Raw genomic sequence first — 26,528 nt, 5'->3', positions numbered from 1 at the left:
ATTGGACAAGTTGTTTTCCCAGATTTCTATGTTACATTAAAAACATGCCCAGAATTATTGTGTCTCAAACATGTTTTTTAAAATCTGTAGTTAAATCTGAAATTCAGAGGAGAATTAGTGGATGCAGAGGAGTGTGACTATGAGTATTCGAGGCACTCAAACTGATTACAGTCCAGATATTGGGTGGGCCTGTGTATGTCAGTGTTTTTGTTTTGTTTGTTTTTTTTTTTTTTTTTTTTCCTCAACATGGTTAATTTTATACTAGGAAATAGAATAAAGTCCCAGACCCATCCACGAAGCATAGATGGTGATAGTGCTTGGAGGTACTTCGGCACAAGGAAATTTAAATGAGTGTGTGTTGCAAGCCACAAAGTAGTTTTGAGTTGGGGAATTTCATAGAATGTAGTTAATTGCCAGTTTACATACAATTGACTCTAGTACTGAGAAATAAAGATAAGTAATAAAGCAAACACTTAGATAAACAAACCTTAGCTCCACTCAAGACACCTCCCTCACACCCCTCTTTTTTGACTGCCAGTCCCCTCTCTGCATGTTACAGCCCGTGCCTTTGGAAAAGTGCCAGGTGGGGACAGGGTATTGGGGTCAGTGTGTAGCATTTTCTTTCCTTGTTTTGTCCCTCCTTTTTGCCCAGCTGCTCCAGCGTGGACTCGCTCCATGGGCTCTTCTCCCCTTGAAGGTGTACCTTCCTCCTCTGTCCCAGCTTGAGCAAATTTTATCTGCATCCGTGCTCAGGCACGTCCTTGCTCGAGTCGTGCTTGGGCATCGGTTTCCCCTAGACTTGCTTGGGCATCTCTTTGCTGTAATCCAGCTCAGGTGTTTCCACTTGTGCCTCCTTTTCCTTCAGTGACCCTCCTGCCATGGTACCTCTGTCGTCTGCTCTGGTGTCATGTCTGCCCCAGCTTGAGCCTTTCCTCTATTCTTCAGTGTCCCTCTTTTCCCTGGGAGGTCCAGCTCTTTCTTACATATGCTTCTGCAGAGGCAACACAAGCTGCTCTGGCTGGTTCAGTTTTGGCACGGGATGGGTTGGTGGTGTGTGTGGTGGAGCCGGCTGGAACCGGTAGTGACTGGCCCAGGGGGCGGCCGCCCTCCTCTGTCAGGGGCGGCCCTGTGGCTGCGCCACCACCTCCCCATGCCTGGGCAGCTGCGCCCGGTGCAGCACGAGGCCTGCGCTCCCTTCCCGGTCAGGGATGTCCGGACACCCTGTCATCTGTCCAGGTTGGTGTCTGGTAAGCGCTTCAGCAGAGAGATAACTTCGTCCAGTTGAAAAGGAGGAGGAGTGCTCTGAGTGTGTGCTGCTGACTGAGAAGGACGCGGAAACATTTACACACCGTTCATTGTGGCAACCTGCTTTGTATGGGCTCAAGTAGAGGGATGCTTCACAAACCAGCCTCTGTTGCTGGGACTGTGGGATATTACAGGAACAATTGCAAATATGATAGAGTCCTGATGCATTCTGGAATGACTTACGCTGACCTGTGCCAACATTGTGTTAGGTAATGAGCAACCAGGAATTTCGACATTTTTATGCCTTAAATGCTCATTATCAGCCACACACAACACTAAAAACTCTGACATTAATGATAATGAAATATTTCAGGTTTTTTAACAATTGCTCTTTGAATTTATATTCCTGACGTTTTTGCTATTTTGTTGTGTGAACTGACACTGCTATTGCTTCATGCATTCATCACTCTGCACTCTGTCTTGCTCTGAGTAGATAACTAATTGAAAAAAACACAGTTCACATTTTTCAACCCAATAACTAACCTAAATAATTAGGATAAATAACTGTGTCTCTGAATAAGTGGATTTGTTTTGTTGTTTTTTTTGTTTGTTTGTTTGTTTGTTTGTGTTTGGTTTTTTTTTGTTTGTTTTTTGTTTGTTTTTTTTTTTTTTTTTTAAATTATTTTGGTATCTATTTCCTGGGGCCTCTTTTCCTACAATTTTTCAGCCATAGTTAAGGAAGACCTCTTACTGAAATCATGCAGACTCAGTCGCTTCAGTTTCAGATGAACACTGTTCTTAGTCACTGAAGCATAATGTAATCTGAAGAATCAAACCTTTATGAATTAGTTGATATATTTTCTTTTTACAAGGATTGTAGATACATGTTATGTCCATAAATATATCTAGAAGTGTGTATTTATGGATGCCAGTTGTTTGAACCTATGAGTGGTAAACATAATTGATTGTCCATGGTAATGCTTTTTTTTCAAACTGTCTTCAGAAGATTGAACAAAAGGATTTGTAGATCCTTGTGGGTCTTGGGACCACCAGACATTGCTATAGTATTTTGGAAATGCTTTCCCTAGCCAGAAGAACCAGTTGTTTGAAGTCAAATGTAAAGCAAGTAAGAGTGAATCATTCTGTTTAGGCAGAAGTTGATGTTTTTACTGACACTAAATAATAAATTGTTCTCCCGATTTATGATATAAATCTCACCTTTAAGTACATCCTGTGAGCTAGCAATAATTAACCACCTTTCTATCAGCAACTTACTGATTATCACTGCAAACCTAGTATGCAAACTTTTGCTTTATATCTCTGAAGAGACAATATTTTTCTGTGTCCCTCATGTTTAGCTACTGCTAGAATCAATGTAAGTTTAAGGAAGGCATATTCTGAATGCAGAATTATAGGATTTTTCATGGATTGTGAAGGCATGGGTTGTGTGAACACACATAACATCATTGCCTTGGTTAGAGCACATACCTTTGAGCTTTGTCTGTGTCAGTGTGTACTTAGATATAAATGCCAGAAAGATTTCTAAACATTATCACAACAGAAATGGGGATGAGAGGTTCAGACTTTGGGGGATGAAACATGCAGACTGAAAGTATACATGAAAAGCACATATGCTTTTCAAACATGACAGCCTAGATAAGAAAATGGGATTTTAGAAGTCTGTCAGATGGTACCAGCATTAAATCACATTAAAATGAAGAAGCATGTTTTGTTTTGAAAAGGAAGACCAAGTTTCATCTTCAAAAATCTGCTAAAAAGTTTTTGTCATATTTTGTTCTCTGACAGATTTGTTAGCTGCTGCAAAGTAAGCAATGTTGTGTTGAAGAACCAGGCCTTGTATTTGTAAAATATATGCCTGTTTGTATGTGTTTGTGGGTTGTCCTTTTAAACCACTAATGCATATACAAAAGATTCCCTTGGTTGCACAGTGATTAGCCTGTTAGAATGCTGCTAAGGGAACAAAATGTTTTGACACCCATTTAACTTTATGGCACCAATACTTTTGCTTAAATGAGTGAGAATACTCTTGCTCTTTAAATTTCAGTAGGTGATGTGTTAGACTGTGACTGAAATAATTCATCTGTTTTGCAGTGAAAAGGAAGCTTTCATTGACTCTGAATGATACTCAGTTTGTACCTTCAAATCCAGGTTATGTGTGAGTGTGTATCTTATATATTCAGGATGTGAGGGACAAAGAGTATTTAAGAACATTTAAAATAGTCTGGGGCATAAATTACTGGAGTGGTATATGAGGGTTGACTGAAGTTGTGGCTAGCAATAGGAGCATTAGTGAAGGATCTTGATTCTGCTTTTTCACCATGAGAGGTCATGATGATTTGCAGCCTTTCATGTATTATGTTTCTTGGTCTTTTAGTCTAGTTATTAATTTGTCTTGTTCTGCAACAATTTGAATGAGGATATGAGCATGCAAGGAGGAGATTGTATGGTTGCCAAAACCATAAAATATAACTACTTAGACTTTTTTCAGTAAGAAAGAATAGCTGCACATCTCAACACTACTGAGGAAAAGTTTTCTCTGTATAGTAAAGGGGAAAATACAATAAAACAAGGAGGGCTGTAATTTAAATGTGTCTTAATACTGTGATGCAGCTCTTGTTCATCAGATGCTCGATGTTATCAGTGTCTCTAGATCATTAGTCTTCTTCCTTAATTATGTAAACTACATCGTAGAAGACTAAGAAAATACTATTTTGGAAATAATAGGATTTGTATTACTGTACAAAGTTTTGGAATACAACTAAAAAAGGCAGAAATGCCAGCCACTGCAGTATAACGTTTTAGAAGTCTAAGTACCTCGTCTTCCTGAGGACACCCAACTTTTATTGCCTAATTAAGAATTGAATGATACGGGTGTTTGTGTGTTTGTGTTGTTTGTTTGTTGTTTTAGGTTTGTTTTGTTTCATTTTTTCTCAGAAGAAAATATTAGTGTTACTGCCATTATTTCTGTAAGAGATCCTGGGACTGCCTGGCTGACTTTGTGTAGCCTTGTGATTTGGACCTAGTGGGGTAATTCAGAAATACCTGTTTTGCCTTAACCTTCCATTTGCTATAATTCTGAGAAACTTGCAGTGATCAGAGGAGAAATTATCTTGACCTGTGTATAGTTTCCTGTTTGAAAAGACAAGATTTTACCCTATTTTCTAGCTCACCATACTCAATTAGCAGGAAAAAAACCTTTCATTGAGCCTCGATGGTTTCTTTTTCAGATGGTTTATTTTTCCTGTAAAATACGTTTTGAAACCAGTGTAGTGCTTTTTACTCAGTGAGCTTACTTCTGTTTCCCACTCAACTACAGAACGTCTGCCACTCATATTCACAGCTGATGACTGATTTATAATGCCTTCCCCAATCAACTTGGACTTCTTGTTATTCATAGCTACAAAGTTCAGTTGCATAGTTTCTCAAAAAAGAAAAAATCTAAGTATTAAAATTATTACCAAATCACAGTGGTAAATGTTTGCATGCAGTTCACCAGGGTTCAAGACAATATCAAGCTGTTACAAATAATTACACATAGTCAATTAATTACTTATTAGGGTGAGGTCTTCTGAGTAAAATAGGAAAAAGATGTCTCAGTGGTATTTGTCAGAGGAATAAATAAACAATTTCTGTAAAACAATTATCAAACAATACTGCACATAGAATGGAAAATAGGGTAGCAAATTACTAGAATAAGTCAAAGAATACACATAACAGCTTTAAGCAGTTTTTCTTCAGGAGAAATCAGAGATAACATGCTTGTTTTGCACTGACTTCTTTGTACAACAGGTGCAAATTAGACACTTAAAATGTCCTGATCATTTCTTTTATGATTTACATAATTGTTCTGAAGCTGTCAGAAAGCAAGAAAGCTTGACACATGGATTGGTGCTGGTAATGTACTTTTAATATAAGAGCACTGTGCTTGAGCTTTAGACATGGTACTTCTCACACAGCAGTAAGGGGAAATATTTTAAAGGTCTGTGCATGTATGATGTGTTCCACCCTTCCTTGGAGGAAAGGATAAAGATACTACCTTTGCTTTTATTGCCATTTGCTAGTCCCTAGACAATTAATCTCTAGCATAATTTACTTCTGTTCCAGTTCTTCATAATACCTTTCTATTTAAAAAGTAATGAAGATCTAGTTTGCTAAATTTCTTTGGTAAATAGTTTTCTGACTTGGTAGCTGACCAAGCTGCAGGTTCTGAGAGGAGCAGAGAAAGGAGTGATATTTTTTTGCTTAATAACCTTGTGAATGAGTGTGCATGTTCCATGTTTTCACACAGGGGGGAACTGTAAAGTTTAAGACACATGTCTGTATCTATAGCTAGGACTACGGCATGAAGATGTTCTGTAATAAGAAAGAACTGTTACACAGTGAGTCAAGAGATTTTTAATTTTAAGTATCAAAGTTGGATGGAGTGAAGGCAAAACCAAATAGGAGATCTTTTCATGCTGTACTCAAGAGATGTGCAGTTTGTATGGAATTGTATTTCAATGTAGGGAAATATCTATTCCTCTTAAAAAAAGAAACATTATTTATCTAATAGTAGCCAAACCCAAAAATCATACTTAATCTTATATATCCTTCTTAAAAAATCATCCATCTCTAGTGAAGATAAAATTTACATTTCTATATGAATATTATAAATTTCCCATTGAAAGTTAATTTTACCAGAAATGTTAAGGACAGGTATGAGATGACAGGATTGAAAGACAAACATACTGCTTGGAGGCTACTGATGAAGATTATATCTGTGCTCCTAAAAGGTATTACTTTTGTTGCCTTCTTGTGTTATGCAAATATTTCACTTCCTTCATGAAATTTAACAATTCAGTGTTGAATCTGGCAACATATATTTGATTTTTTTTTTTTTAAGTGTTCCATTTCACTTGTCCAGTGATATCACAGGTTTATATATGCCTTCCTTCATCCTTTTCCCCCCAATAATCTCAATGTTTGTGTTCTACTGTGCCATAACCATGTGTCAGTAGTAGATTTTCTAGTTCATTAGCGCTTCTGAAGCAATTTTATTTCTGCCAAACTAGGAAGTTGAATCCATTTACACTTCAGGTGAGAAGAAACATCATTTGACACCAGACAGACTATTTCAGTTTGATTTTGGTTGTTACTTTAGCTTTCTAACTTTAAATACATTTTTGGACATTTTAAATAAAAACTGAGAAAACTTCAATTAAGAAAATGTCAAGATAAAACTTTTTCATTTTTGAAAAAGGTATTTTTACTGCTTTTTCCCAATCTAAGACCAACAGTGACATTAAATTGTGAACTGCTCTGAATTACTGAAACTACTGGAGGGTTTTTTTTTGTGGGGGAGAGAGGATCAGTCTTCTTCCTTGCTATTAACTAAATAAAGCCTTTCAGGGTTGCAAGGATAGCACTGCTGCTATTTTACAGAGGGAGGAGAGCATCAGAAAAACTAGGTATTTATCAGTTCAAATATTAACTTAAAACTAAATTAAGCAACGATCATTTTTAACTTTTAGCTTTGTTAAATGATTGGATACTATGGTAAAAATACATATATGAAAGACTTTGCTGTTTCCTCTGAGATGACTATATGAGTTATCTTAAAAGTCCACATTGTGATTATGTGGCAAAATACAAGAATATTTCAGACATTTTACTCTCAGCCTTGTTTTTCTGAGTGACAGATAGCTGCCTTCTGTCTCAGACCACTTCCTTCTTAGTTTTCCAACAAAATTAGACTTGGTTTTGATTTTTAATTGTCTGAGTAGAATACAGTTCAGATTGTCCTGGTCTTGAGAAGTTTGGTCTGAGATTTTTTAAGGAAGTGTGTAGTGTTTACCAGGTGGTTAGCAGTACTTCAGTGCTGACATACTGTTAAAATGATTTGAAGCAGACCATACTACTCATGTAATTCAACTTTTGTCATTTTAGTGTGTTCAGATTTATACTTCTATGGAAGAGTTTCATATCTGTAGTTAGTGTGTGCTGCAACGAGCAAAAACATTATCTCCTAGGTTTCCGTTAAGTCTTTACTTTTAAGATTTTTTTTTTGTTTGTTTGTTTGTTTTGTTTTGTTTTGTTTTTCTTTCCCATTTTCATAGGAAAAGCCAAGGGTAATACCAGGTATATAAAGGAAAGATACATTTTCTGAAATACAGAAGGCCATTAGATACTCTTTAATGCTTTGTTTAAGCTTGAAGATGAGTAAATGAAGATCCTGGCCTACAGCAAATTTGGGAAACTTAGAGTGTCTTGCTAGCTCATTTTTATAACAAAGTCCACCTTCAGAAGTTTTTCCCCATTCAGCTATTTGTGTTTACTGCTAATCCAGGTTTTGAAACTAATGTATATGGTAACTGTTTATTTTCTGATATCGGGAAAGAATCTCATATTAAATGATGGCACATGACTAAGTGATTCATTAAGAGAAATAGAAAACAAAGCCTATAAGAATCTGCCTTCTTTTTGTGAAAGAAATCAGCAACAGTAAATACAGAATCAAATCTGTAACGGATGCAAACAAATGGCATGAGTTGGAAATTTATAGATGAATTTTTAGAATTTACTCTCAAGTTAATATGAAAACATGATTTAAAACAATGATTTCTATTGAAATTTGTATTTTGACACCCATTATACTGTGAGATTCTTTTTAAACATCTGTTCTAAACACTGTGGCTTTTACAGTATCACAGTAGTGGAAGTACATATGATTTAGCATGGGCCAAAAGACTGCATTGTGTTGGGGTTTTGGGGGAGCATGTTTTTTCTGTAGTTGCAAAACAAATAATAGAAATTGGCAGCCAACTTAATTTAATGCTTTAATTTTAGAGCATAGCCTTATTCACTGTTTTTTGTGTTCAGAATTTTCTTATCTGTATTCTTCAGAATATAAGGGATAAACTGAAGCCACTGTGTGATAAACATTGAAAGGTTCCATTATTCAACCAATCTTGGAGATCACGTTTTATGATAAACACAGTTGGCAGAACACTGTCTTTCAACCCAATTCATTTTATTCTTTATGAATTGTGGATTGCTAGTTTTGTTTGCTACAAAAAGACAAGCTTCTATGTATTTGCCACAGTTCATTTTATTTTTTTCCTAATTTTTCTGAGTTCTGTGCAGGCTATGATTTTTAAAATACTATGAAGAAAACATATATTTAAAATAAATTCCATGAGTAACAATTGACTTTTACAATAATAATACTCAGTGCTTCATTTTCTATTCTTCACATTGTTTTTCATTATATCATGTGATCATTAAATTGGTGTTTTCCTTGCTAGTTTGCTTGTGTTCTCATCAGAATACTGACAAAATGCAGTATTATTTCAGGTTTTAATTATTTCATGTTTTCTGTCCTTGTCATTACAGTATGAGTTTGGATTTTGGGGAGCAAGAATAATACTTGCTGTTTTGGCCTTTAATGCTAATAAAGCAAGATTAAACGAAACTCTTAAATCAAGAGATCATCTTTCCTTTGGTTCTATAATTTATGGTTGTTAGAGTGAACCTCTGTTCTTCACAGCCTAATTTACTTCCAAGGCATTGATATTTACTCCATATTATTCCTACTGCAATGTTACAGCTTTAGCAAATAATAAAATCAGGAAAATGATCAAATATATTAAAATTTATCTGTCTGTTGTCATAAAGATATGCGGAGATCCACTATCAGTTTTATGACTCTTTTAATATTTAAATCAAAAATTATTATACTTTATAATACATCTTATTTTCATATTAATAATTTGGAATATATAAATAAACCAGAATTTTACAAGGTCTAATGTGTAGACTTTTGGATTTTACAGATAATGATACTGCTTCATGCTCTCTCTAGTCAATATGTCCTTTCTTAATTTAGAAATATTTTGCAATTTCATCTTTAATTCTTACAAAGGACTTCTTAGATTTTTTTTTTTATATTTGTGCCAGTTTAAACCTAGGAATGAATTTCTGCTTCTTACAGGCCTACATTTTCCAAGATCTGTTATCTGAATAATTACCTACACAGAATGAAAGAGAGGTATAGAACTTTCACTACCATTTCAGACATTTTAATTGAGACTTTGCTCTCATTTTTGTTACAAGTGGTAGTAATACCTAATTTTTTTCAATATTGTCCATTGATAAAGTTAAAATTAAGCAAGTTTTTCCTCTTCCTAATTGGAAAGAGAATGTTTACATGACCTTAGGTCACTTGCATGGTTTTGGAGGTTTTTCCTTGTTTAGTTGTAAAGGGAATAGATGTTAAGAAAGGGAACATGTCTGAGCATTTTTTCACAGGCTAAATAACCTGTGTTCTTTTACATTCACCTGTAGGAAGAAGCATACAAAAAATTAGGAAGGTTCATAAGCATTAAATAAGGTGGGAGTAGAGCCTTTAACGGATGGAGGTCTCTCAGGATTCCTACACAACATATTTAATATTTATCCTAAATATGGTGATGTAAAACTGTAAGGTTCTTACGTATTTAGTTCTTTTTTAATATAGTAAGTATCTGTAAGATTAATAAATGTATTTAGTTATTTGTTTTATATATATATATATATATAATGTGCTTTTAATAATTTTTATCTTATATGTATTTATTATACAAAAATAATTACTTATACACCTTACAGTTTTACAGTAGTATTTTTAGGATAATTGTTAAATATGATGTAAATAAACATTTATGTTTATATACATGTCACTTTCTTTTCTTGTATGTCCTGCCTGCTGTCATGTCACAGGCTGATGATAAAAATGCAAGAGACCATATAGGTTCTTTGGAACAAGAACATAGTAGAAGCACTCTGGAGAATCCTCCAGAAAGAACTGGTAACAAAAGCAGGTGTAACAGGTAAGATGTAATAATTACCAGATTGAGTCCACTGCAGTTTTTCTTGTTTGGAAGACATGTAATATATCTTTTAAATGTGGCTTTATGCCTGCCTTCTTCGTCATGTCAGGCTTGGGCAGTGAATATTGTAAACTGGTGATAATTTCTCTGAGGTGGAGTGAGCTTTGCCAGCAGGGCATTCTGCATTCTGATCTGTCATTCACACTTCAAGTAAGTTGAATAATAAATCAGTAATTTCTCTATGACTAAGTGATCTAAAATGTTTTGACCCTGAAACAAATGCCTTTCCTGCAGTTGTCTTTTAATTTTATTCTGATGATTTAAGGATGTGTAAGTAAGTATATCTACATATCTCTATACATATATCTATTCAAGTAAATATATCTATGTGTAAAAACAGAGCCTCACCATGTACATACTCTAGGCATAAACAGAAATTCTACTTTAGTGTCTGGCTCAAGAGACATGCTGAAATCACCTTAAGTAAAAGATAAAGTTGCATTTTCAGTTCCCAGTTCATTAGAAGAGCTGATTGAAATTATGTGCCTGCACCATGACAGGAGAAAGTCTTGCTAGTAGATCTATTTTTTCATATTAAAAGGACAGCAAGAATGTCAGGGAAAAAAGTGTAAGTCAGTCACATAGGTACTGTTGTCAAAAGTCTGACTTGTAACTAGTCTGGTAATTCCTGCTTCTTGCGGTATATATATGTTGTATACAGGTGTGGTGAATGAGGACAACCCATTGCCAAGTGGATGTGCAAGTGTTTTCAGTTGGGGGAAACAATAATTCTCTTACTGACCCATTTTCAGAGGAAATGACTGTAGTGTTTTAGTACTTAAGAGGATGTCCCCATGTCTTCGATTAAATGTGTTTGTTTTTTTTTTTTTTTTTTTGTTTTTTTTTTTTTTTTTTTTTTTTTTTTTTTAATGTGTAGAGCTGCAGACATGACTCAGGATTTAGAGAACTCACTTCCTGTGAGTCAGTTGAGGGATCATTCTGTTTGCCTCAGCTACTTAAACATTAGAGTTTGTTTTGATGTTTACTGGCCTTGCTGTGACTAAGTGGAATATTGGGTATCTTAGATTCAGTTAGGATAAGGGTCTAATATTATGCCTATGATACAGGGTCAGTAAAGAGTCCCTTTTCAAGAGAGTATATGCACATAGTGTTTGCTTATGATTTCATTCATTGCAGATCCATTAAAAAGCCATAATTCATATCACTTCCACTGATTAACTGCAAAGTGATGGCGCAGGAGTAGACACCATTGTGTGTGTGCAGTTGGATATTGCTACAGAAATGTAGCATACCTGTTCAGAGTCCTCCATTCCCTCTTTTCTGGAATATGTTTTCAAATGTGCCTAATTTCCAAGGAATTTGAATGTTTACAGCTGCTTGGGTATTACTGTGAGGAAAAGGTAGGAACCACTGAGGGTCACAGCAATGATTATGCAGTTAAAAGACTATTTAACAGAAAACAGAATATGAAGCAGGACATATGCCAGCAGATTATTTTTTTTAACAGTACCTCTAATAAAACAGTTGTAGGACATTGAAACTATGATGGAATTTTTGAAGTAATTTAAATAATATTTAAAGAACTGGGAATGTAAATAATAATACCATATACCAACAATTTCTATGTAAGAGTCAGGATTTTGGGAATTATTGTAATCATTTTAATGATGATGCATTGCTTTAAACGTTCTATAATGAGTTTGTGAATGAAATTTCACATTTGTAAATTTATTCCAGTGGCAATTCTCTGCAGTGATCTAGATTACTGTTAAATAAACTGATTTTAAGTGTGAGGATTTGGTATAAGCATAAGATATTTTTTTTTTCTCAATAAAATCCAGGAAGTCTTCTCTAGACCTATTAGAAGAAGTTTAGAAAAAAGCAGATAGCAGAACATTTGTTTTAATTAATTTCAGAAAGACTTGCATTTCAGTTAGCATTTATCTGTTGCTCGATACTAAATTCAATTCCAAATCAGATGACTGTTCGGACTATTGAATAGATGTGCTTATTGAAATCTCAACTGCAGACATAAAGGCAGCTTTATAGATAAAAATTGATTATGCAACAAATGAACAAATTGATTACACCAATACATTCCTGAATCCACAGGCAAGGCATAGAGTAAACTATATAGGTAAATTCAAGCCATCCTCCAAAAGTCATTGTAACTTTCAGTACTTCAGTAAATGATTATACATCTTTGTCCTAGATCACAAGTGGGCTCTGGCACAAAGATTGGTGGAAGTTTATACTGGAAGTCTAGGGCTTCCATTGTGACATTGGAAATAATATTGTTTGATGTGGAAGTGTTTGTGTGGCAGTAAAATAGTTGTGACATGACTAAATTAATGCATCTTGACTCCCTATATTCTGGGCTTTTAGATACGCTAAAAAGAAAAAAAGAAACTTGAAAAAAGGACGTGAATTAGCTAAAACATAAAGATAGTCTTTCACATTTATTTGATACATAAAGGAGCCACTTTGCACAGAATATAAGTAAAGCTTGAAGCAGATTTTTTAGTTTTGGTTCCAGAGTCTTTAAAAAATGAAGAGGCAATAGTCACATGATTTGTTGAGGTAGTCCTGGGTTCCACAGTGCTAATAACTAGCAAATGATTTGTGATGGAAAATTTCTAATGTAGGCTAAGGTAACACTATATTGGAAAGCATGACAGACTCATCTACAGACATCTGAACAAGATCACCTTTTTGTATTTTATATTGTGTTTAAGACACAAAGCATACCTAGTTTTTTCTTCTCCTGTTTTTTAATCTGTGGCATGTGTGCATCTGTTTATACAAGCATCTTGTAACCTTGTGTTGGCAGCAGTGATGGATCTATTCTGTGACAAAGGTTAGGGATGAGAAATTCTGGTTCGGGATATCAAGGGGTTAGGGATTGCTTGGAAAACATAATTACATTTTTTTCACATAATCCAACTGTTTCTGTTCTTCTAATTTAAAAATAAATAATTAAATACATAATCCTCCTGTCTCCCAGCGACTGAGGTGAGGAAGCAATACTGACTAACACATCTCAAAAGCTGAGTAATTTTCTTCAGTAGAAAACGTCTTTGGAAACTGATGGTGTGTTACAGCATGCAGGGTACTAAGGAAAGGAAATATTTATAGTTTTTTCTCCTAACTTCTGACCTTTGAAGTGAAAAGCATTTTCCCTACCCCCTCAGTTGCTGTTAACCCTCAGGAAAAATTAGTTTCTTTGCTTGGCAGAAGTTGGTTTTAACAACATTAAGATGATGCAGGTGTCTTCAAAATACAGTAATATACATAAGAGAGTCTGAAACATTAGCCCAAACTTAGACATTCTCCCAAATTTGCTTGCCCTTTTTAGATGTGCCGCTAAAGTAATGCTGAAAATCCATATTGTGTAGTTTTCTTTATGCCTTTTCTTTTACACCGAAGAAGTGCAGTTGGAAAGTGTTTTGAAAAAGTTTTCTGTTGAGTTACTACAAGGTCCCTAAGTCATTTGCAACTGTATACTTCAAATGAGGCTCTTCAAAATACTGAAAAATTGGTTACAGCTGGATGCACACCTTGACAGTTGAAAATAAAACTCCCATACCAGTCATAACTAGAAATTTAATTTAGCTTATGCACAGGGAGAGCAAGAAAACATAGTTTCTTTCCAAAGAGGCGACAGTGCAGTCAGAACTTCTACAGTTGCCTTTCATGCACTGATAATTAAAAAAAATCAAAACAAAATCCCTAACTGGAAAATACACACTCCCTTTATAATTACCTATTTCAAAGCTGTAATTGAGCATTTCATTATAAAGATGCTAATCAATCCAGAACAATACTCCTGGGACAGCACACACATCCAGAGACATAGTAGTTATAATAGAAACGCTGCAGAAACTTTACTGGGTTATGATTAGTTGCTCAAGCATTTGTGTTGTGAAAGATGAATCTCCCACAAGGTGTTTTGCAGTGTTCCATGTAGAACTTCAGGCACATCTCATAGGCTTTAGATATATTGAAAAAATAGATACTGTGTCATCAGTATAAATAAGCAGAATGCATTCATTTAGAAATAAGTAAATAAGCTTTGCTGCATCTAGGCAAATTATTAGATAAAACAAATGACTGTGAGTAGTGGAAGGCAATAGAGGAATTATCTTTTTAGTTTTTTGTTTTGTTTTGTTTTGTTTTGTTTTGTTTTTTTTTAAATAGTAATTTGTAAAGTATCATCATTGTCATCTGCCTCTACAATTTTTGGTTGGGATTTTATCTCTGTGGGACTCTGCTAACCCTCCAGCAGTAGTGGTGAAGTCCTGAGCAAACACTGTCTTCTACATCCCTCTTTCATAGCGTAGCGTGCACAGCTTTGGGGTTTTCTCAAAAGACAGGCAGCCACAACGTTGTGGCTGTTGAGACTGTGCTTTGTGTGGAATCTGGGTATCTCTGCCATCTGGGTGGCATCTTTTGAGAGAGGGAACATGGTAACTTTTGTCTGCCTGTGTTTGGGAAGCAGTATTGTGGTAACGTGGAAGCTGATGGTACTAATACAGGGAATTCCATAAAATGACACAGCACATTTCCTCCAATTATTACACATAGTTTTATTTAGTGTTCTAATGAGATAATTAATGCAAGATGAGTCTTTGAAAGTTTTGAAATATTTTAATGGGATTGTCTGAAGACTTAAAGTTACTGTGTACTTTTACAGCATACTGGCTTTTGTGATCGCAGATAATGGTATTTTGTACTTTGTTATCTGGTATAAAGTACCAGGGTAAAATTCTGAAATGTTTTTTGATAGCCATGTGCATGAATTCTTAGTATTTCGTTAGTTTTGGCTAAAGAGAAAAAAGTGTGTAGTTGCTGGTTAGGCTGTTTCTTTAGTTTGAATGTCATAGCAGTATGCTTACAGACTACTACTTTCCAACTGGAAATGAAAAAGCAAAAAGCAGAGGGAAAAAGTCCTGGAAGTCTTTGCATGTGAGGTGTGTGTCTGAAAGGCAGATAGGTTGTCTCTTCTACCTTTTGATACAAATTTGAATGCTTCCAGTCTATCCTTTTTGTAATTGTGTGTGTCTGTGCATGTGTGTAGGTTCTTAAACTTTCTTACTGTGCAGATGCTGTGCTTTGCTGATTGTTAAATGCATCACTTATATCTGTATTTTTTTATTCCTTCTGATGCTCAGATGATCAAGGCCTCTCAAACTCTGAATGACAGAGAGGTCCAATGCAAAACACCACCTTTTGTGTTTTCTCAGATACGTATTTTTTATAAAGGTGACAAACATAGAGTAGTAACAGCCCTTTTGTGTCGTACCTTCAGTCCCTTTTCTTATGCCTTTTGACTGTTCATTTAAAAGACAGGCTATCAGTGGTGCCTGCAACTTGGTTATTTCACCAATTCAATATTTGGTAATATTTCTTTCTTTGATTTGTCTTACTAATTTAACAAGGAAGATACAACAGATTACCTTTTTCAGAACCCGTGTCATATTCATAACTAGTGTGAGAGATGACTGAGTATGTATATAAACCAATAGTATATAGGAAGTTGTGTAGCAGGATGGATCTACTCCAGTATATAGGGGAGGAAAACATTTGTTGCTAAATATGGCATCACTTGTTAATATTGTTGTGGACACGCATACCCTGTCCATGTAACAGTCTGCTGTTGATGTCTATGTTACAGCAATATTTCCACAGCTGTATACAGTACAGTTCAGATTTATTCTTTCTCATACACTTTATGAAAAGAGCTTTCATTTTGGTGGGTAGCACATATTCTCACTTTCTTACTGAGAAATGACCAAAAGAGGCTGCGAAAGAAGCTGAAGATTAGACAATGTCAATATGCAGTTGACAATCATGGTAGAAATTATCACCATGTTGTTAAGGGCAGCATGTTTGGAAGTAAGTTAAGTCACAGTTAGTTTTTCTTTAGTATCAGCCCAAAAAAACAGGTGCGTGGGCAGCTGTCACAGGACATTGATTTGGAAAGTACTTGCTGAAATGTTTCCTGAGAAGGATATAAAAACAGTGAAGAATATATGGAATATACATAATACATTTTAGTCTATTCTAGCAGTCTCTAGCAGAGTTGTGAGAGGATGAACCACAGGTCTAGCAGGGATTTCTTTTTATTATCACATTCTTGTATCTAAGACATTTGAGTGCCATGTTCTCTGGACAAAATAACGCAAGTGAAAACTCTGGGTGTACAAGCTGCACCACTTCAGAACACAGAGAAGATCTTAATCTCAAAAATGAGAAGCGACTGCATGTGTACTGATTAATGCTTTGCACAATCTCCGATTGCTAGATTGTTAAAATAGTAGTAGGTTTTATGATGGAAATCTTTTGTTGTTGTTCTCAGTTTGCTTTTACCAAATCAAATATAAGACATCTGTGGGGATATAACCTTTCTGCTTCTCACTTTAAATTTGAAGGGGTTTGAGGTATAAGTTCTATGAAGCACCTGAAGTGCCACTTGAAGCGGCCATTCTAAGCCACTCATTTCTACTAATTACAGATAAAGCTATAGTTTTTCATGTGTCTGTAAAGAATTTTTGAACCATGCTGTCTGGCACTGCTGATGATTTTGTGATTTTATTTTGTATCAAAACTGGCTTGTCAATGGTAGGACATCAGTTTGGTATCCAGAAGTCTGTCAAGTGGTATTTTCCTTAATAAGGAAGTTTCCAATAATAAAATATCTGTAGACTTCTGTTGACTTTTTCAGAGTTCATAACATTACTGTTACTTTTTCTCTGAATGTAATAAAAAGTATTGTGTGTTACAAAGATATTTTGTGGTTTTCATCTTCCTTTTTCCAAAAGAGGAACTGTGGACAACTGTGTGCCATTATGTCGTATCTTAGTATGGGAAATGCATAGTGCTTTTATTGCTTCAGGAAGTTTTTGTACTTTATTATCAAATCATTTTATAATGCCAACTACTTTTGAAAAATATCCATTTCAGCTCTCCATCTCTTCCTCTAATACGATTGTATTGCCATCAGCAACATTATAATAAAGTTCAGTCAGGCTAAACTAGCTGCAGCTGGATTACTGTCCTATGTGTACTGCAAATTCACTGTCTCAGTCAGTCATGCTTCAATCTGATTAGGCAACAAGTATATTGGATAGTATTGAAACAAAACTATAAAGTGAAAAGGAAAAAGAAAAGCGATAAGGGAAAAAATTGCAGGCTAATAGAGAAAGGATGCCTTGCAATGCTGAAGTCAGATTTGACCTATTAGCTCCAGATTTGCAAATATATTGGTAGCTTTTTTTTAGTATCTGAAATACCCAATATGCTTCAACTATGTCTGATCCTAAAGGCGAGGCCCAACTTGAATTTTTAACAATTTCCATGCTGCAAAGACACAGAAGAGTCAAAATTCTTCTGAAGCAGATGTGGCTCTTTAGATACGAGCAGTGTTGGCCACCCTATGTCATGTGCATAGCAGTAGAGCCATAGGATCATTCTTGTTGCTAGGTTGTCCAGATACTTAGCTCTGGGAGGAAGCAAGCCACTAAAAGATGCCAACTCTGATGGTAACTGTGGTCCCAGAATGCAGTTGCTCATCATGTAGTCCAGCTGTTCTTCTTAGGAGTGGTGCTTTATTGTAGGATTGCTTGAAAGCTGGCTTTGGAGCCCCTTTTCCTGGGAGTGACTAATGAGTATGTGGTATATTGCCCAACGGCTTTATGAACATTTTGGTATGTGGCTGACATGCTCATAGGTTTAGCCTATCCTAAAAGGTGGTATCTGCACAGCACCAGTGTTGTTCAAGAAATGCAGTAGACAGCACAAGAAAGCTAACAAACTGTTTATGGCAAATAGCCTTGTACAAGTGGGTTTCTCTATCTTTTTTTTTTTTTCTTTTGAGTCAAAATACAAAGGCAAGAATTGCACTGTAAATATCTGCATAAAAATAGTCATTGTATTTGTTTTTTCATCAGACTTTGGAGACAAACAATTCATAGAATCATAGAATTATTGAATCATTTAGTTTGGAAAAGACGTTTAAGATCATCAACTCCAACTGTAAGCCTAACACTGCAAAGTCCACCACTAAACCATGTCCATAAATGCCACATCTACAAGTCTTTTAAATACTTCCAGGGACGGTGACTCTGCAACTTCCTGGGCAGCCTGTTCCAATGCTTAGTGACTGTTTTGGTGAAGAAGTTTTTCCTAATATGCAATCTGAACCTTCCCTGGCAGCATTTGAGGATATTTCCTCTCGTCATATCACTTGTTACTTGGGAGAAGAGACTGACACCCATCTTGCTACAACCTCCTTTTGGGGAGTTATAGAGAGTGATAAGGTCTCCCCTGAGCCTCCTTTTCTCCAGGCTAAACAACCCCAGTTCTCTCAGCTGCTCCTCACAGGACTTGTGCTCCAGACCCTTCACCAGCTTCATTGCTCTTCTTTGGACACACTCCAGCATCTCAATGTTTCTCTTGTAGTGAGAGGCCCAAAACTGAACACAGTATGCAGTGTGCCCTCAGCAGGCCTGTTGAGAAATGTTAGATTTGCTGTTTTCTAGGGTAGTGTTTACCTTTTCTATCTACAAACCTTATTGTGGATTTCACTCAGTTTCTCTTCTGTGATGGGAGGAGGAGTATAATAATGCAGATTAGCTGAGATACTTCTTTAGCTTCTTTTCTGCAGCTGCTGCTTTTCTTGCCTTCCTTCCTGTCTTTTATTTTATTTTTTTTTTTAATGAGTCAGAACAGATTTTGCTATCTTTAATTTCTCATATGGGCAAAGTCAGAGCTGGACTATTTGAGGGTAATTGTGTAGCTAAGTAATTTACAGGGTCCTTGAGTGACAGGAATCAGGACTTAGGGTATTGTCAGGCTTTGTGTTTTTCAGGCAAGAAGTAAGTAGAAGGTGTTTCATTTGTCCACTTCACCTGTTATCTGTGGCTTTGTAAAATGGTTTAAATTCTTAGTATAGATTCTCAACAATATTGCTTTAATATGCATTGACAGAAAACACTGTGTGTTTTCTCCTTTAGCAAGATTATTTTAATCTCAGCAATTCAACCTTTACCAACACAATACTTTTTTCTTGATTGATTATTTGGGAGGCATGGAGTTAAGAATACAGAATGCTCTAGTGAATTGTTTCAGCACCCTGAATAAGAAAAGTTTCATAATCTGCAGAAGTGACTAAGATGGCTGAAGTTTGTAAGCATTGAGAAATGACAGTTTACAAATTGGTGTTTTAGTTAATGATGTAGAATGTGAGTGAAGCTGTATAAAGATCAGACTAGGCAGTGTTTTCTGTGTACGGTTTAAAATTACATACGAACACCAGTTCTCTAAGTAAAAAAAGGTGACGTTTTTAACAGCTTTCTACATGAGAAAAACAATTCTGTGATACGATTTGTAATGTCTTTTGTTGTCACTGAATTAATTTATTCACTAACTTAATTTCATTTACCTGTTCTTTTATTTCTTTGGTTATTAACAGTCTGTTTTGTATTTTGCATGGTAACAGAGAAATCCTTGATTAAGTCCAAAATAGAATTTCAGTGTAGAAGTAGATTGCATATATTAAGTTGTTTAATATAATAAAAATTTGACCTATCACTGCAACTCAGTGTTGATTTTGTAGTGATATAGTTCAGGCGCCTGTCTGAGATCATAAACCACCTCTTCCAGAGTGGGTGCTCACTCATGTTGGAATAACTGTAATAGAGAAATTCAGGAATGATGGAGGAGCATTAAGGTATATTGTTATACAGGGACTGGGAAGACTAAGCTTTGGAACACTCAACAGATCTGTCTTCTAAATTTCCTTAATTATGTGTTTGCATTTTGGCTTTTTTAAGACTAAAACTATAATGAAGCATGAAACTCCTCCATCAGGTTAACTATGAAAACTTTTATCATATTTAATCAATAAAAGAACAAGCTAAATGTAAAACTTCTGATGGTTTCCCTCATTGCTTTGGAAAATACTTTTAATTCCCTATAGAAGACATTGTTTTACCCAGAGGTATATCTGAACTGATTTTGAATAAACAGATTATGAGCATTAATTTTGTGCATTTTTTTTCCATTCTTTCTAGTAATGATTCAACTGTCAGTCAGATTTTAGCAGCCAAGATTTCTCTATGAAATCTGTTTATTCTTTAAGGAGGGATCTTGGTTTATATGCAAAAATGTAAAGTATTGGCACTTTTTCCTTGACTTGGTTCTAGTAATGTTTCAATTTTTTTTTTAATCTCTTCACTTGCATATGGTATTAGAAATCTGTGACTAGGGAATGGATGCAATTTAGGATAGTGGGTGTGATGAATGAAGTGTAGAAACAGAATGTCAGCAGTCTTCTGTTTCAATCTTTGCCTACCACTTGTTCTTAGAGGAACACTATTTTTTAAAAAAATGTAAGCTGTTTTCCCATAAGTCCTTGTGGCAGACCAGAAATGGCCATGAACTAAAATCCTATCTCTGAACAATTTCAATCTTTAGAAAAGTTGAAGTAGAAATCCAGTTTGTGTAATAACATAAATGAGTTCTCATATCTTCACATTCCTGTATTATAAAAATTTATAAGTTACCGTTTTTTTTCCATGTGGCTCCATGCATCTGCTATGACTTCTTTTTTGTCTGTGTTCACATGTCTTCTAAGAGCTCTTCCCTGCTGTGCTAAATTTCTGTGTTGCGTTATCAAGCATTTACATGCACATGCAGGCATGGAAGAGCAAGATAAAGTTTGTTTGTTTGTTTGTTTGTTTGTTTGTTTGTTTTTTTTTTAATTCTAAAATTTGCCTCCAGGCTCCAGGTAAGCATTTTCTGTGACTTAACTGTCTTGGAGCAAAGACCATCTCCTCCTGAGTATTATGTTATCATCTAGAAGATTATTTTTGGTTTTAAAGCAAACAGACTGCAGGGAAGTAGTTCGGTGTTCAGATGTTTTATTCACCCAGTTGATACTTTTGAGGATAATTGGTATATGTGCCTATGCCCACATGCAATCATCTGCCGTGTCCCAGCGTAGGAGAATTCTTTTGTGTCTCTGCATTGAACACTCTGGGGAGCTAGACATCTCCACTTTTACTGATCTTATTGATAGATACCACTAATGAGGGAAAATTGGTTTTCACTGTTGTAGTAACAATTTGTTTTTCTGGGGAAAGAGACCGAAACAGCTGTTGTTGAAGAAATTATTCATAAGCAGCTCTTTTAGAGATGTTTTAAGAGTAATTTTTTATTATTTAATACAGAAGTAATGTAGTACTTACCCTAAAATAAAACCAGCTTTCATTAATGCTTCACACAGAGAGGTTTTATTGAATAAGTGTTGATATCTGTGTAGCCATTGTGATCAGTTTTCTATCAAGGAGAAGCCCCATGTTTCTGCACTGGTGCAGTGTGAATATTGTATCAGGGTCTGCTAAGAGAGTAACTCACTCTGGATTCATTCTGCAAGACAAATGCTGGCCCTCTGAGGAAGAGGCCAGTATGAACTAGTGCTGCAAATGCTGTTCATGTTTTCACTGTCTCTGATACCACGCTCTAGATAAAACAAGAAGTTTGTCAGGACCGAATAGAAAAGGGAAGAAACTACTTTATTTATGAATTAATGATCCATTAGATGAACATTCTACTTTGGAATCATGAAGGTGGCTGGATATGGAAGTTAATACTTGTTTGATAATTGCATTTAGTTCTTGTAAGGAATTGCGTTGTCATGTTAGTTTTCACACATAAGCCAAGTATAGACCTACATACCCCAGATAATTATCAGTCAAAAGATTGGTACAATTGTCAGTAGTGGCGTCCCTGGCTGAAGCTATATTTTTTTGTTGGTAAAACTGAGGTGGACTTGTGTAGAGATCGTCAATAGCACCCGATTTTCTCTTGGCTTGCTTCTCCCTAGTGTTACCAGCTCATCATCTACATGCCTCCACTAACAGTATGTCTTCAGCTCACGTGAAAGAAAGGACCAACCCACTGTCTTTATTCAAATGCTTCTGTTTACTTAACCTGAAATACTAGAACTTAGCTATGGAGGTATAAGCAGGTGAAGAGAGAAAGCAGCAGGCAAAGGATCTCCTGGAAACCTTAGTGTGTTTATGAGGCTAGCTAAAGCTGGGATGCTCAGAAGCTGCAAAGAAAGGAAGTACTAAGGGCTTCGGGTTTTATGGTCTGAGTGATAATGAGGATCACCTTCAAGTCAGAGACAATGAGTGCGGTATTCCTAAATTCTTGTGTGTGCGTTTAGAGTGAGAATTGAGTGGGGTTTTTAGATAACAAAAAAAAAAAAGCTCCTTCTCAACCTTTTCTTTTACAGGTTTTGTGATCCATCCCTTCATTTGCAGACAGCTTATAGAGGATAAATGCATATTCATATACCAGGATCATGTGATTTTTAAAATTCCCTTTTTTTCCCCCAAGCAGATAACAATATTTTTTCCATTAAATACAGTATTTAATATTTTGGTGGGAGTGTTTGGAATGCATGAAAATAATCTCCTGTGCCCTGTTAAAAAATAGTGTAAAACAAGCACCTTCATGGTTACTTTTTTTTTTTTTATTCCTATGCTCCCCTTATTAATTATCCTCTCCGCTTCATCCCCTGTCAAAGAGAGCAGTTTATGGTTCAGACACAAATCATAGTACCCGTCACATTTCTGCTATTCACCTTTACACGTCAGCTAGTATGTTTGCATGCCAATAAAATGATAAAGTTTTGTCCACAACTAAGCTGTCCTTAGAGATAGTTCAGGGCTCCCTTGTAGCTCCTGAAGTCTAGAAGCAGCAAAATCAAAATCACCTCTTCCTTAAAAGTACATTTGATGCATCTCCATATTTGTGATAGTGTTAGAATCATGTAGCAGTAGGCTCTGATACGCTTGCACAGACGCAGATTGAGTCCGACAGGACTGATGTCTCATGGACTTTGCTGTCATTTGAAATGCTGGCATGAAGGTGGTAGTGATGAAAGTGGGGAAGCTGGTGCCTTCAGCACTTTGCCTATGAAGATTTCCTAGGTTTGTATTTTTTGATGGCAGTAGTTGCTTCAAAACATCGTTTTACAAAAGAGATTCACAACAGCCATAGATTTCTAACAGCTGCTTGTGTCATTTCTTTCTTGAGTAGATTCTTTGAGCATCACACTGTACTGTAAAATGGGCTTTTTATACCACCCACAATTCTCTAAAATCTATCTAGTGGAATGGTAATTAGTATACTTTTTTCTTCACCCTTTTGGTTTTTATCTTCACTGCATGGAAATCACTTGTGTGTGGTGATGAAAAAGACAGTATCAAACTTCCCAAAGTTTATATGTTACAGACCCTTCGAAAAGTAAAATTGCACTTCAGTGTTACTTTAATGACAATGTTAGGCTATTTGGAAATACCTCTAGTATTTCTGGTGAGAGGGAAAAATATTTTTCTATTCCTTAATTTTTGTTACTGCTCAGTTGTGATAAATTTGGACATGAATGAAGCACTGCTTTTTAAAGTCAGGTACTAGAGCTGCAGTGCTCCCAGTGTATCATATTCAATTACACATCATAGTAAGTGAGGTGGGTTGAACTGGAATCTTAGCCCTTTATTTAATGCTGGATTTCTGTTAGGCATAACAGCAAAAATCACAAAAGGAAAGTCACAATGGGAATTTTAACCTTTGAGAGTTGTTGAACTATGGAATATGTTAGCATATGATGTCTAGCTTTAAGAACATCTCATGCAACAGATTTTGCTGTGTTATTCTTGCCAGATGACAGGGCATCAGGTCCCAGTATGCTGCTTGCAAGTGGACTTTTTATTCTGGATATTGAATCCACTTTGATTCCTGTCTTGCAACATGAATATTCCAATGATGTATTACACTTCATTAACAATGACAGTTCTTGTGATTCAGAAGGTGCTGTTGAATACAACAAAAGATCCAGAGTGCGACAGATGCTTGATTATGGTAGAAAAGCTGCATTGAGAAATATGTTGCAACAGTACTAAAGTACCATACCTTGAAACTTCAGGTATATGCCAGTAGACTGAAATGAATCATGTTTCCTTTTCTTTCTCCTTTACCCTTTTGTCTTTTAAAACCGTTTTGCCTCAAATTGTGAAAAAAACAGAAAATCTCTGCCTTATTATTGCTAACTGTATTTTTCTCTTTTTCTTATTTGTTCCACAGGCTCTGAAAATACTTCATCTGAAATTTCAGACCGCACAGACTCGCAGTGGCCTCTAAGCCAGTGAGAAGAAGGCTGCCAAAGCATGCTGGTGCCAAGCTGTCGGATGATGCATGTAGTCAGGCCAATGGTGGTGCTCCTGTGCTTGCTACTCTATGCTGATGCTGAAAGTAAGCTTATTATTCATTTGCACTTAGGTCCTGGGCATGATGAACTGTTTTGTTTTCAGCTGGTGGTTACTAGGGGTCTCAGAATGAGTCTCCTTTTGATTAATTCTTAAAACACTCCAAGGTCCTCTGTGGGTCACAGTGACTATTTGAAAAGGACTATTTATGCAACTTCTTTACTATTTTTCTTCTTAAAGCCCCTTTTCTTAAGCAACTAGTGGATACTACTCAGATGGTGAAGATCATTGCCTCAAAGTTACATAGTCAAAACAAAACCCAACCTTGCTTACCAGCCATTGGTCAAATTCCTTAAAGGTATCTGTCATTCTTTAAATATTTATTTATTTATTTATTTATTTTTATAAAAAAAGACACCACCCTCAATTAATATCCAGTCCTATTAAAATTACAGACTCTTTGCAACTGAACTGCCACAACAGCTGGTCTAATGCATTATTTCTGACAGCTGTCACAGAGTACAGTATCCAAACAAATCAAGCAGAACTGACAACTTAGTGCCTGGCCTAAATTCAGTGAGGAAAAGCACCTATGTTTACTTGTACTGAGGTGAAACTGTTGGATTTTGGTCAATTAGTTTACCTATTAATGGGAAGATAATATCTTCTTTTTAATTAGAAATCATTAGGTCTACCTTGTTTACATGTGTTCCCTCTCCCAGCTGTCCTGTGGCTTCTTGCAGAAATAATGTACAAATGAGAATAGCCATTTGCTTTCCACCTGTTGACCTGCAAGTTTACTACAAGCTGATTGTTAACATTCACTTGATTGAGGGATATTTTCCTATTGAATCTTCCTGACTCTGTGCAGATACATCACCAGTCAATAACTTTGTTCCAACTCTGACTTTTGAAGACTTCTGTGCTTTTTCACACATCTGTGTAAAACAAAGGAGCAGCTGAATCAATTAGGAACAGGCAATAATAAAAACAGTGTCAGTAAGGTTGGATAAATCAGTTCTCAGTAAATTCATGTCGAAGCGTTCCTTATCAGTCCACTTACCACCTCTACTTCCAGTATACTAAATTACAACATTAAGAGAGATGCAAAATATTTCCACTTCCATGAGCAACAAGACTTCCTTCTTTTAAATGTAGCTCATAAATGAAAAAAAAAAAAAAAAAAAAAGGGACAAAACATACATGTTTGTGGAGTACTGACAGCTGAGATTCTTTGGCCCGTTTCCAGGTAGATAATGACCAGCTGGGATGATTGAGTCTAAGGTGAAGCCAAGGACATTTTAACACTTTAGCCAGCAAATAATTAGTTGGGAAGTGGGCCCATATGTTGGATGTTTCAACAGTCATAGTAAACCACCTATTTTAAAAGTAAATTATGTGTTTAGAGAATGTAGATTTTTAGATTTTGGTATACTTTTTCTACTTCAGATAATGGAATGTCCAACCTCCTGTGGTCAAGCAGTGAATGATTGTTTTGGTTACCCTCATTGGGCATCAATTTGCAAAAAGGCAATCAAACGCCAGAAAGTCCATTGTTACTCCTGTACTTGTGAGAGAAAGGTATAGTTTCTGTAATCATGTTATGTTAAACTAAAGGTTCCCTCTTTTATCATCTTCTATGTGTGTAAGGAGGAGCATGGAGTTTACTTCAGAGTTGGCTGATGTCCCAGTACAGTTTTTAAGGGAATTTTTAGAGTCAGTTTTCCAAAACTGCTGTATTCTACTTAGGATGATTCTTTTTTAATTTTAAATAACATGTAACAACATAGAAGCCTTTGCTGGCTAGGGTGAGGAGGACTTCGTGGTGTTGCTAGAATCTATGGAGTGTCATATGCAGATGCACAAAGATAATTTTTTGGTGCGAGTTACTCTCAGTGAAACCAGCCTGGACAACAGGATGCAGTCTTAAAAGGAACAGAGTAAAAATGATGTATCAAGAAATCTTAATATTTATTAATAGTCGATAAATAGTGTTTTCAAAGACAGATTCTTAATCATATTTTTTACAAGACTAGTGTACCGTCTTGGCTGGAGAACAAAGCAAAGGTCTTTTCAATAATGGATTAATTGCTTGTATTTTTCTATTCCTTTTAGACAT

At 35.8% G+C, this 26,528-nt stretch overlaps 1 protein-coding gene across 50 annotated transcripts in view; it reads left to right on the top strand.

Moving 5' to 3' along the window:
* PTPRD (protein tyrosine phosphatase receptor type D) overlaps nt 1-26,528 on the top strand; it is a 1,276,575-nt gene that overhangs the window by 959,003 nt on the left and 291,044 nt on the right. For all 50 annotated transcript variants that reach the window (XM_042804932.1, XM_042804933.1, XM_042804934.1 and 47 more), the window contains one exon: nt 24,288-24,455. In XM_042804932.1, coding sequence (XP_042660866.1) covers nt 24,371-24,455 — 85 coding nt within the window. In that variant the 5' untranslated portion in view covers nt 24,288-24,370. The remainder of the gene's footprint in view (nt 1-24,287; nt 24,456-26,528) is intronic.

This window comes from Tyto alba, unplaced genomic scaffold (assembly GCF_018691265.1).
Source record: "Tyto alba isolate M040663 unplaced genomic scaffold, T.alba_DEE_v4.0 Super-Scaffold_42, whole genome shotgun sequence".
NCBI lineage: Eukaryota > Metazoa > Chordata > Aves > Strigiformes > Tytonidae > Tyto > Tyto alba.
The sequence above is the reverse complement of the archived record's forward strand: the minus strand, read 5'-3'. Positions and strand labels throughout refer to the sequence as shown.